Raw genomic sequence first — 12989 nt, forward strand, 5'->3', positions numbered from 1 at the left:
GCGACAATCAGGTGCTTATGCTAATCAGGCTGTGCTGAAACTGAAACAGGCTGTTTGCTACAAGGAGGCAAATTGCTGGGAGGCAGAGGCAGATATTTTTTCTTGTTTTCCTCCCCAAAAGCTACGTGTGTCTTATACTTTGGAGCTTCTTATACTCCAAAAAATATGGTAACTTTTTCCTTGGGATACATCCAGGGGTTGGATTCAAATTTTTTAACAACCGATTCTGTGGACGTGGCTTAGTTGGTGGGTATGGCTTGGTGGTCATGTTATTGGCCGGGCGTGGCAAACTCAATATCACTCACATCGAGTCATGCATCTCCTTGCATCTCCTTTCATGACTGTGGGGATGCTGCAACAGTCGTAAGTGTGAAAAATGGTCATAAGTCACTTTTTTCAGTGCCATTGTAACTTTGAATGCTCACGCCACACAAGCAAAGTACCAGCAAAGGAGGGAAAAAAGAACTCCAGAGTAGTTCCTGAGACAGGAAGTCTAGTCCTGCCAAGAATGTAATAAGGGTTAACGGAGAAGCAGTTTCTGTAAGCAACACCAGAATGTTTCCTTCCTGCCTTCCTTACAGGATTAGGCCAGTAATTTCTTCTAACAACCGGTTCTCCAAACTGCTTAGAATGTTAACTGGTTCTAGCGAATAGGTGCAAACTGGTAGAATCCCACCCCTGGATACATCCTCTTCTACATTATCAGCGAGTGGCTAATTGTGTTTGGTAACATTCCCCAGCTGTGCAGGCCTGAAGGTATTGCATTCCATTGGATGACCTTGGAATAGGCTGCAGTTTCCATGGGATGGTATGATGGCTTTTTGCTTTCCTTTCCTCATCTGCCCACCCTCCCACAGCTCTCCCATTTCTCATCACTTATGACAGCCTGACATCTAGCTAAGCAGGGCCAATGGAGCAGGTCTGACAAGCAGTTTGACAATGGAACAACTTACTTAGAGAGGTAGAGATCCTTTTTCATCCTATTCAACTTAGGTGTTTTGATTTGATTCCTGTGCTAACAGAGGATTGAATTTGATTACCTAAATAATCTCTTCAAACTCTATGATTCTATGAATATCATTTTTTTAGAAAGATTTGATGCTGAATTTATTAGGTAGGCTTCTCAAATTCCCCCATGCTCAGTGTAAGCCAATAGCTCGTGAAATATGAGTACGAGTTGCTGGCAGTTGGGTGGCATATAAATTTTATTATATGGTAGTAGTATTGTTTGCATAGCCAACTCGATGGTTAGGTTAGATTGAGTCTAGGACATTTAGGCACTATCCCATTTCACTACCAGCCACATGCTGCAATGGAAACAGCGGCCATTCTTCTTCTGCTGGTCCTGTCCTGGTGATTTTCCACTACCAATAATCCAGCCCCCCACTTTCAGCCCATCGTTCAGGCCCATTTCCTAAGGCCCATTTCTATTCTGGCAATTTGATGCATGGAACAAATAGCTGTCCCTCCTGGGAATTGGGGTGGCAGAGATTATAGGGGTGCTGGGGGGGATGGCATGTATCTTGGAGGCATGGGGACAGCAGGGATTGTATATATGCAGCTGGCAAGATTATGGGGGCACTGGGAGGGGCTTGCAGCCAAAGGATCTAATATTCAAGCCAGGGATGTACTTACTTTCTCCATGCAGAAAATAGCATATCTGTTGGGTTTTTTGTTGAATAAATGACTGACTTTATAGTTTTGTTTCATTACATTGCCTTTATATGTACGGTATGTCTATATATGTTAAAAAAGAAACAAACTTTACATGGGTGTGCTTATTTTTCATCATGCTATAAAGTGATAATATATTTTAGTGTTCACTGGCTGTTTTACATCATTAGATTTCATACAGCTTATGCTAATTAGATTAAAAGTCATTTATACAGCATTTTGGGGGGGAACCAAAATCAATTTTAATGCAATCAGAAACAATCTTCTTTCCAGAACAGATAAAATGGTTTTTTTATTGTTATTTAAAGGAATGCCTTGTCCTTTAAATAACAATAACATACCATTTGTATGGAGCAATTATATACAAATTATTACATCCTTGATGAATGCCCAGGTGGTATTCTCACAACATGCCGAGCCTGGGAAAGTGGCAGGGCCAGGCAAGCAGCATTCCCCTCCTGTGACAAAGAGAATTCTGGTAAAATTCACACTTTCTTGCAAAGGAAAAGCACTGGATGTTGTCCTACATTGAAGTAGTCAAGCCATTTCACAGGGTTGAGGCCCTGCCTGCTGTTAGAAAATGCAAACAGTGCTAGGAAAAAGAAAATCACAGGTGTTGCCTTGCCAAGGTCTCAAGACTTCCCTGTCAAATCTACAATTTTGTGATCTCCTTGTGGTATTCCAAGTACTCTGTTTGGGAATGCTTGTTAACAGTGTCCTTTGAAGGAAATATGGTGGATTAAGATTGGGGATGTGGCACTCTCACAGCTTCCCTGTCAAACATACAATTCTGGTATTGCCTGGTGGTGTATCATCCAATAACTGTTTGAGGGTGCTAATGAAAAGTGTGCAATGAAGGACACTGTTAACATGGTGGATTAAGATTGGGGACATGGCCACTCTCACAGTCCACCCTATCTCACTTCCCTGTCAAGCATACAATTTTGGAATCGCTTGGTGGTCTCCCATCCAAATACTCTGGGGGTACTGGTCTTTTAAAGGCAATATGGGGACATAGGCACTCTCACATCCTGGCCTACCTCACAGTATTGTAAGAAAGAGCAGGATAGAGCCTATCTTAATAAATACATTTTAAAAATCCTACCACCACCTAATACCCACAAAAGAGGCCACGGGTATGTGGTTTGTGGACCTTCAATTATACAGAATTACCATGCCAGCAGGGTATTTTGTGCAGTGGAAGTCCACAGAGAGGCAATCTTCTCTTAATGTTTGGCCCAAAGCTTGTTAGCACTCTGCACATGCTCAGAGGCAATCTTCTTACTATACCCATAATTTAGGAGCAGTCTGCATCTGCAGAGGCAATATTGTCTTCCCGCTTTGCCAAAAGTCTGAGAGAACTCAGCTCATGTCCAAAAACAGTCTTTTCTTCCTGGTTTGCATGGAGCCTAAGAGCACACTTGTGTATACCCAGAGGCACTCTTCCTGCTTTGCCCAAAGTCAGAGAGCTCTCTGCTCATGCCCAGAGGCATTACATTCTTGCCACTTTGTCCGAAGCTAGGGAGTACTCTGCGTATGCCCAGAGGCACTCTTCATGCTTTGCTCAAAGCCCAAGAGCAATCTGCACATGCCCAGAGGAACTCTTCTCTTCCTGCTTTGTCCGAAGCCTGGGAGTATTATGAGTATGCCCAGAGTTAGGGCTCACCAGGCTTTTGCAATTGCAAGGGGCAATTTCCAGGGAGCACTTGCAGTGGGTGGGGCTGTTGCCATAGAGAAATGTAAGGTTGGTAAGCTGCATGGAAAAGTTTATATTTGGCCCTTTTACAGCAGTAATAGGCATGGGGATGTTTCCTTGTGTCCATGTTGATTCCTTTCACTTCTTGCCCAGATGAACACAGAAAGGGAGCCCTCTTCTACAAAGGGAGGGTTCTTTGCACTCCCAACTCACCCATTTCCTCTGTATATCTTGCTGCAGAGGTGCTTGCACTGGGCAAGCTCAGAGGATACTTGCAGTATGTGGGGCCATTCCCATAGAAGCACTCTGGCTTTCCCATCTTCTAGGATTCTGGGGTGGCAGATATTCACCCTCCCTTGAGGACATATCATCCCACTCTTGAGCACACAACATCAAAGTTTAGGCGAAAAAAAGAAACAAGAACACTCCAAAAGCAGCTTTCGTTACGCTATTTAATCATTGATAATTTATCTCATAAGTGTGGGGGGGAAGGGTCTTCACACTCCCTACCCTCCAAGTTCCCATTTCCTCTATCTTGATGTCAAGATATGCAAAGTGAGGTTCCTGCTGAAGGCTTTGAGTTGCATTGAATGATGGAGGCTGATTAAGTGGTTGTCCACTAGGACTCCAGTATTCCTTTCACAGTTACTGCTGTTGAGCCAAGTTTCACCTAGTCTGTTCTTGAACATTTGGTACGGATTCATTTGTACATTTGGTAAATTTCGTTGATTTATCACTTAAAAAGTAACAATCTCATTATTTTCTTTTATTCTTTTCTTCAGATGCATTCACAGCTCATTGATAGTTTAAAATAATGTTAACCCAAATCCTTTCCATTGGGAGGGCCAAATCTATAGTATGCTGATGGGCATTTCCTTTAGCACAGCTTGGGGCCATTGGAGAGGTGTGTATTTTGGACTATTTTATTGATCAGTCAATTAGACTATCAAATTAAATATTTTTTACAATGAAGCACAGCAATTATTTTAAGTTAGAATTTTTTTAGTCCTGCTAGGAAAATGCCAAGTATTGAGTAGGAGACCCTCTATATCGAACACATATCTTCTCTACTGAGTAATGATCCTTCTCAGTGTATGTTCCTTTCAGTGTATTGTGATTTCAGCCATCAGTTCAGTTAAGAGTAATGCATAATAAAATATAAAATAATAGAGCTGGAAGAGACATTAGAGGTCTTCTAGTTCTACCCCTGCTCAAACAAGAGACCATTCCAGACAAACTATTGTCCAATCTCTTCTTGAAAATTGCTGCAAATCACATCAAATAATCAAAAGGGGCCTTGTTTGTCCAAAAGTTTTTTTCTGTTTGTGAATTTCATGCATCAGTCAATTATATCTACATATTTCACCTGTCCCACACTTTTTTCATGCCAAATGGTTGATGATTTCTATCGATTTATGTTCCCACAGCATAATTACAAGGGTATTGCATCAGTTGGTTACGTCTTTGGCGGGAAAGAATTTGGGAAATGATACGAGATATGAGATTTCAATATTAGAGGCAGGAAAAAAGCAAGAGGAAATTATTTATTTTTATAGTTTTTTTTTTAAATTAACTAAATACTTTTCAGAAAATTGAGAATCAGTTTCCAAAGGTACATAATTATGGTTTGGCAAAAGGCTAATGAATTAAAAACACATAAAGATATGTTATGTTCAGAGCTGTGTTAAAAAGGTAATCCAAAAATGGATGAAAGATAAGCCAGTTCAAAAAGTTACTTCATTATTTTGCTTTATTATTCTTGCTTTTATCAGTATTTAAAGTCTGGTTTGTACTTACATTTGTCTTTTTCTTTAGTTTAGAACAATTAAATAACAATATGAAGAGTAGAAATGTAACATGAAAGAAAAAACAGTTGTAAAACAAAATATCAAATGTTATTATAAACATACCGTATTTCCCCATGTATAAGCCACCCCTTTTTTCCAAAATTTTCAAGCCCAAAAAGTAGGGGGGTGGCATATACAAAGCAGGTACACTTTTTATACGTGAAAAATGCATAAAATAATAAAGTAGGAATAAACTGGTTTTCCAGCAGTATGCTATACTTTTTGTAAAAATTGTACGTGATGATACGATTACGAGTGCGAGTACGCGATAGAAATGCATACGCTAGGCATCGGCCTGAATGCTTCGTTCCTACTCTCGTTCGATGCGTAGATTGCTAGCGTCGCCCGACCGCTTTCGGCGTCATGACCGAAGTTGTAGATCTAGACGTCGAATTTTGTTTCTTTGTAAATTTTCTTTCTTCATAACTTGTTTCTCTAATAAAATATTTTTTTCAAAACTTCACAGTCCAAAAATTGGGGGGGTGGCTTATACAAAGGGGGTGCTTATACATGGGGAAATACGGTATTTAAGAAAAATCAGTTACACAATAACAAATTCCAAGATACAAAAATAATTAAGCACACTATTAAATTAACCAGTTTATCTATTATACCTTGACTTGCAGTGTAAATCACTGGAAAGAAACCTCATCTATAAAATACTGAATTATTTATTTTGTAATTGTATCAAGAGATAATTATATCAAGCTTGTAATTCCTTTGTTTAAAAATTATCCCTCAGTAATCCTAAAATATTCCTTGAAATAACAGTGCAGTTTATCACTGAGTGTCACTTCAGTGTGAAAAATACAAAAAATTATCAAGAAATACATGTAATTAACACTTGCCTTCTTTTCTGTGCAGACCAACTTAGAAGAGGAAAAATTAGTTAAAGAAGCTGCTTCTCAAGTGCAAGAAACATTTCAAGCCAGCATTTCAGTAGCCTCCAACATCCTTGGTAATAAAATGCTAGGCATAATTTGCTTATCCATAGATTCTTGGTTGCGTTTATAGCAGCCTACCCTCATCTAGTGTTTTTTAGATAGTATTGGGAGCACAATTGATTTTTCATCTTAAAAAAAAGGTTTACAGTATTACAAAGCCTGTTCGCATATCAATTTGAGTATTAAAAACAGAAACAATGGTAAATTGATAGTTGTAATGGTATAGGAGTTCCTTATGGTGACAGAACACTAACTCAGAGATACGGTAATGGTATATGATTGCTTCTATGTGGAATTGAGCTATAGGGATAGACTAGGGCCAATGTTAGTGTGCTACTCTCCTAGTTACCCAGCTACAGTCCTGGGTATCAACCTGAGGCTGCTATTGGGGGTCCCAATAATCTTTTCTACCAGTTTTATAGTCATGGAATATTTAAGCTCAAGTTTCAATCTTAGTCTTACATTGTTCCCCAAAATTCAAAAATAGAGGGTGGTCTTTAATTTACCTATCTCAGGAGAGGGATCTAGTGTAGTTTGTGGTGTGGTGAATGTTTTTGGGCTCAATTGTGGTCATAAGTTGAAGCTACAGAGAAATGGCCAGAGTGCTGAAGGAATTGATTCTGCCAGACTTCTACCCAATCACCAATCTTACACAACTTGGTTCACTGAGGGAGTGGGAAATTATAGAAAAGATGTCTAGAATGATTGCAATGGAAAACCTGGAGAGGGCAGTGAATGTTGATAAAAACTGATAAAAGCTCATAAGGCTGTGAATTCTCACCTGAGTTTGTTGCATACACAGATTCTTTTCAGCAGTCTTTGGTTACCCAGATTCCTTTAGGATAGAGGTGTCAAACTCAAGTCATTATGGCGGTGTCACATGATGTATCATGACTTTTTTCCCCTTCGCTAAACTGGGCGTGGGCCAGAGGTGGTATTCAGCAGGTTCTGACCAGTTCTGGAGAACTGGTAACGGAAATTTTAAGTAGTTCAGGGAACTGGCAAATACCACCTCTGACTGGAGATTTTACAGTATGTTTCTTCCCCTGCCACGCCCACCAAGCCATGCCCACAGAACCAGTAGTGAAAACATTTGAATCCCACCACTGGCGTGGGCATGGCCAGCATGTGTTGCATCCGACCCACAGTATGGGAATTTGACAGCCCTGCTTTAGGGATAAGAGGATTCCAGACTTGCAAGTTTCTTGTAATTGCTCAGGGTTGGATTTCAGTAGAGCAGAAACCACTGTGACGAGGAAAACAATGTTTCAGGCCTGCCTCCATTCAAAACTCAAGAAAGAAAATCCCCAACCAAATTGAATTAGAGAAGAGGTACTTTTACTAAGTTTGAAATGATAGCAGTAAAAGCAAGGCAAGATCTGATTCAAAACGCACGAAAGTTACACATTGAAAGTCTCTCCTGCCAGGGTCCAGCAGTGAGAGTCCAATCAACATCCAATATGATGTTATGGGAAAATTCCTCTTCAGGTATTTCTCGCATCTGGAGTCTCAGGACAGATGGCCTTGATGGGGTATAAACAATTCCACTCAGCAGCACTGTAATTCATGAGTACCTTCCTTCCAGTTCTCATGGGACTACTATACACCAACTCGCTTCCCCATCCCAAATGCTCATGCCCTCCTCTCCATTTCTATGGCCAATAGCAAACACGCTGTAGATACCCGTGTTGGAGATCCAGCTGACACTGTATCTTGTATGATTCTATGATTTGTTTGTGTTTATCAAATCCAAGAAAATGGGTAGGATCTTGTAGTAATCCTAAAGGTGCTTTTTCAAGAGGCAACTGAACTTTCTGGCTTTTCTTTGAAGACGTTTCCCTTCTCATCTAAGAAGCTTCTTCAGTTTTTCAGAGGATGAGAAGCAAAACGTCTTCAAAGAAAAACCAGAAAGTCTAGTTGCCTCTTGAAAAAGCACCTTTGGGACAACCATTACCCGGATAACTGAGAATCTCCGTAGAGATCTTGTAGTAAGAACTCTATATCCTGTGGAATTGATCTTCCTGGCTTCTTCAGATAGTTATGTAGGTAGACTGAGTGGCTAGATTAGGGAAACTGTAAGCACTTACTTTGACAAAAAAATGTCCTGTGACACAGTGTGTTTTAAAACAATGTTGTCCACTGACTCATATTTTTGACAATTTTTTATTTTGTCTCCAACCTTCTCTTTTTAAAGAAAGTCATTTAGAAGGTAGTGGCAGCCCAGCTACATAAGCTCCTAGAAAAAATGGATCATCTGGATTCCTGTAACTCAGAATTCAAATCCAGTAATGGGATGGAAATGGCATTGATCTCCTTGGCAATGACTTCTGTCTGAACCTTGTAAGGCAGTGTGTGTCTCTCTTGATCTTATTAGACCTTTCTTAGAGAATTTAGTTTGTAATTTCCATTACAACTATTGTATTTGTTCTTTTCTAGTCATTTATTACCTTCTTTCCCCCTCATTTCTCAATAATAATGGATATGTGTATCCTTTTCCTGGATGGCTCATACATGGAATTGTTAGCATAGTTCCTCTCCCAGCACAATTTGGGTGAACAGATACTGCTTTGGAATAAATGATCCTACAAATATCCAGATTCCATGTTGGATTCCATAAGTTATTACTAACATCATGAAACAAATAGTTAGCAAATATAACTTCCAAAGTATTAGTGTTACTGTATATTGGTCAATTTGGGATGTGGCAACAGTGACTGTTGTCAATGCCTCTTATTCCAGGGACAGGCATAAATGACAACTAATGGAAGATGGGTGAATATTCTCAACTTGGCATAATTTTCATATTGATGATGCTGTATCTCAGATAGTCAAATAATCTTTCCCACCAGTCTCATAGTTACAGATATATAATATATTTAATCTCAAGTTTCAATCTTAGCCTGCTACATTTTTCCCCAAATCTAGTTGTCCTTAACTTTTTTTCAAATCTATTTGTTTATAGTCACTTTTTTTTCTTTCCCCTCCTTTGAGTACATACTTGCTTTGATCAATAGCTTACAAGAGGCTGCAATTAGACATCTTGAAGGAAACTATTTTGTAATACAGAATTTATTTTGGACAATCACACATGTACTCAGTGGAAATGTTTCTGTTTTTCCTCTGAAATTCCAGGTAACAAACTGTTATCCAATCTCTTCTTAAAAACTTCCAGTGTTGGAGCATTTACAACTTCTGGAGGCAAGTTGTTCCACTGATTAATTGTTCTAACTGTCAGGAAATTTCTCCTTAGTTCTAGGTTGCTCCTCTCCTTGATTAGTTAACAGATAACAGATAATGAAGGGACCTTGTAGGTCATCTAGTCCAACCTCCTGCTCAAGCAGGAGACCCTACACCATTTCTGACAGGTGGGAGTCCAATCTCTTCTTGAAAGTCTCAAGTGATGGCGTTCCCCAACTTCCAAGGGCAAGCTGTTCCATGGGTTGATTGTTCTCACTGTCAGAAAGTTTCTCCTTATTTCCAGGTTAAATCTCTCCTTGTTCAGTTTCCATCCATTATTCCTTGTGTAACCTTCAGATGCTTTAGAAAATAGCTTGATCCCTTCCTCTGTGTGGCAGCACGTCAAATATTGGAACACTGCTATGATGTCTCCCCTGGTCCTTCTCTTCACTAGACTAGCCATGCCCAGTTCTTGTAACCGTTCTTCATATGTTTTAGTCTCCAGTCCCCTAATCATCCTGGTTGCTCTTCTCTGTACTTTTTCTAGAGTCTCAACATCTTTTTTATAGTTTGGTGACCAAAACTGGATGCAGTACTCTAGATGTGGTCTTACTAAGGCTTTATAAGAGTGGTATTAGTACCTTACTTGATATTGATTGTATCCCTCTGTTAATGCAACTTAGGATCTCATTAGCTTTTTTGGCTGCTGCTGCACACTGCTGGCTCATATTTAGCTGGTTAGTGGACAACAAGCTAACCAGCTAGTCTTAGTGCTCCAAGATCCCTCTCACAGTTACTGCTATTAAGCCTGGTTTCATCCAGTCTATATGTGTACTTTTGGTTTTTCTTGCCTAAGTGTAGGACTTTACTTTTCTCTACATTGAATTTCATTTTGTTAGATAGAGCCCTGTGTTTAAGTCTGCCTATTTTCTAGGGTGTTAGCTATTCCTGCCAACTTAGTATCATCTGCAAATTTGGTAAGTTCCCCTTCTATTCACTCATCTAAGTCGTTTATGAAGATATTGAATAGTACTGAGCCTAAGATGGAACCTTGTGGCACCCCACTGCTTACTTCCCTCCATGTAGACCTATTAAGGACTACTTGTTGAGTACGGTTTGTCAGCCAGTTGCAAATCCATCAGGTGGTGCTACCTATCCCACTTTTTTCTAGTTTACCAAGAAGTAGGTTGTGGTCTACTTTGTTGACTGCCTTGCTGAAATCTAAGTATATTATGTCCAGAGTATTTTGCTGGTCTACTAATTTAGTCACTATGTTGAAGAATGAAATAAGATTGGTTTGGCATGGTCTGTTTTTAACAAACCCATGCTGACTGCTAGTTATTACTTTACTTATTTCTAGATGTTGGCAGATCTGTTTTTTTGTTATCTTTTCCAGTATCTTTTCAGGTATTGATGTTAGACTGATTGGTCTGTAGTTTCCTGGGTCTGTTTTTTTTCTTTTTTTGAAGATGGGAACCACATCAGTTCTTTTCCAGTCCTCTGGTAGTTCTCCAAATCCCAACTCTTACTAGATTATATTCATATTATAACTTATTCAGAATGATATATTACAATATATCATTATTACAATATCCTTTAATTTCTTACTCTACTTTTTTTAATGCTTTATTGGGTTTTTTCATTTATACATAGTACCATTACTTATTAAACAGTGCTGTGACATATATACATTTATATGTTATGTCTCCCCTTGGAGATTCAAACGAACAAACATAAAGCAGCCGTTTCACAATCAAATCAAACTGAAGGAAAATAACAAGATAACGACTGGCAGAAACGGTTAGAACTCCCCTTCAAAATTCAAACAAACAGAGATCTCTTTGCAGTAACGTCCTCATTCAAAATAGTCATTTTGTTTCTGGCAAAAGGCACCAGCTCAGCTGTGTCCTTTTATACCCATTAAGGCAACGTGCTAATTAACTGGCTTGCCCTTCAGATTAACGTTTCCTGGTTCTGACGTCAATCCACGATCTAACAGTCATCAGATTTAAAACTCTTAACAGGACCGATCCTTCCAATCACAACATTTATATACACACACACACACACACACACACACACACACACACACACATTTATGTGTCCTATCCAAATTTTCAATACACACTACTTCCATACCCTCATATCTATTATGTACATTATGTACATTTTCTATTATGTCTATTGTCAATCCAGATATACCATGTTTCCCATATTGCATTGTATTCTGTGTTTGCTTTCCCTTTTAGTTCCATAGTTAATTTATCCATTTCCATGCACTCGAAGACTTTTTAATTATTATTTTTAAAAAAAAACAAATTTTATTGATTTTCAAAGACAACACACAAACAAACAAAACATAAAACATAAAACATCTTTTCTGAAAGCTGCTTGATCCTGGGTTACATCTCTTCATACAGACACAAATTCAAATTCATGTTCATTTTATATACCATTCCATATCTTATTACCAGTTTCCATTTTCTATATAGCTTCTCACCTCTTTTAACTTTCCTAGTTTTATTTTATTCATCTCATCTCAGTTCAGATCATAATATTTATTATTCTTTGTCTGTTCTGTTTCCAGCTATCTATTTCTCTTTTCTCTTTATACAAAACTTCTCCTGTACACTGATTGGAGTGTGACGCCTTTGACTCTTTCTCCTAAATTTATAATACTTAATATAATACATGACTTCCATTGGGATTCTGTTTAGTACATTCTAAAATTACACATTATATTTTATAAGAAGAAAAAATTTATAAGTATATAATATAATTAAAACAAATATCAATGCCAATACAAATCTAATCATTAATATTAATATTCATTTATATCTTAAACATTTTACACATCACTTTTCAATTGAATATCATACTTTTATGGGAACACTTATACCTTCCATAATTATTTCCCCCCCACATCACATATTTTTAAATCATTGTATTTAAATCATTGTATCATTAAAATGTTCCCATTCCCTCTTGCTTCAATTCTCTTATTTATTTCATTGCCTCCTTTTTATTCACAAAAATTTCACTAAGTTACACTAAATATTTTATCCCATTTTTGATCACGTTGTTTCCAATTTTCTAACAATATTTCTAAGTACCAATATAAGAATAAAATCTTATGTACCTTTGCAGAATCCCTTTTTCAATTAAATTTACCCTTTATCTCTAAATGAATCTTGTTTCTTTACATCTTGCTCCCCACCATTAAGGCTTCTCATCCCTTCCTTCCTCCCTTGCTTGTTCTTCTCCCTGCCCTTTTTACCCCCTTGTCTCTCCACCTCCCTTTTCTTCTTCTGCTTTCCCCCTTTCTGTTGTTTTCCAAGATTATATCCACTTTTCACCTTATTTTTCTCTTTTTTGGTTGTTTTTTCAAGTAAAGTCCCCTTTTTCTTTTCCTCTTTCTCCCTTTCTTCCCCAAATAAAGTTACTTGTTCATCAAAGATGGCTTCTTCTTTGTCTCAATCATTTTGTTGCGCAGTCAGTTTCTCATAGGTGCAAATCGCCATTTCTAAAAATTGAAAGAGAGTACCAAGAGAGTCTTTCCCTTCTTGTTCTTCTTCTTTGTATTTTTTGTATTCAATTTTCAATTCATCCACAAGTGATGCCATTGTAGAAAGAAAAAGTTTTTCCAAAACA

General features: G+C 38.2%; 1 protein-coding gene across 1 annotated transcript in view; it reads left to right on the top strand.

Annotated features, from left to right (window-relative positions):
• The window catches only part of DELE1 (DAP3 binding cell death enhancer 1), a 41360-nt gene that overhangs the window by 12506 nt on the left and 15865 nt on the right, over positions 1-12989 (top strand). The window contains 1 exon segment of the mRNA XM_026718716.2: positions 6082-6175. Within this exon segment, the coding sequence (XP_026574501.1) occupies positions 6082-6175 (94 nt within the window).

Source organism: Pseudonaja textilis, chromosome 3, assembly GCF_049901715.1.
Source record: "Pseudonaja textilis isolate UNSWEBS1 chromosome 3, rPseTex1.2, whole genome shotgun sequence".
Taxonomy (NCBI): domain Eukaryota; kingdom Metazoa; phylum Chordata; class Lepidosauria; order Squamata; family Elapidae; genus Pseudonaja; species Pseudonaja textilis.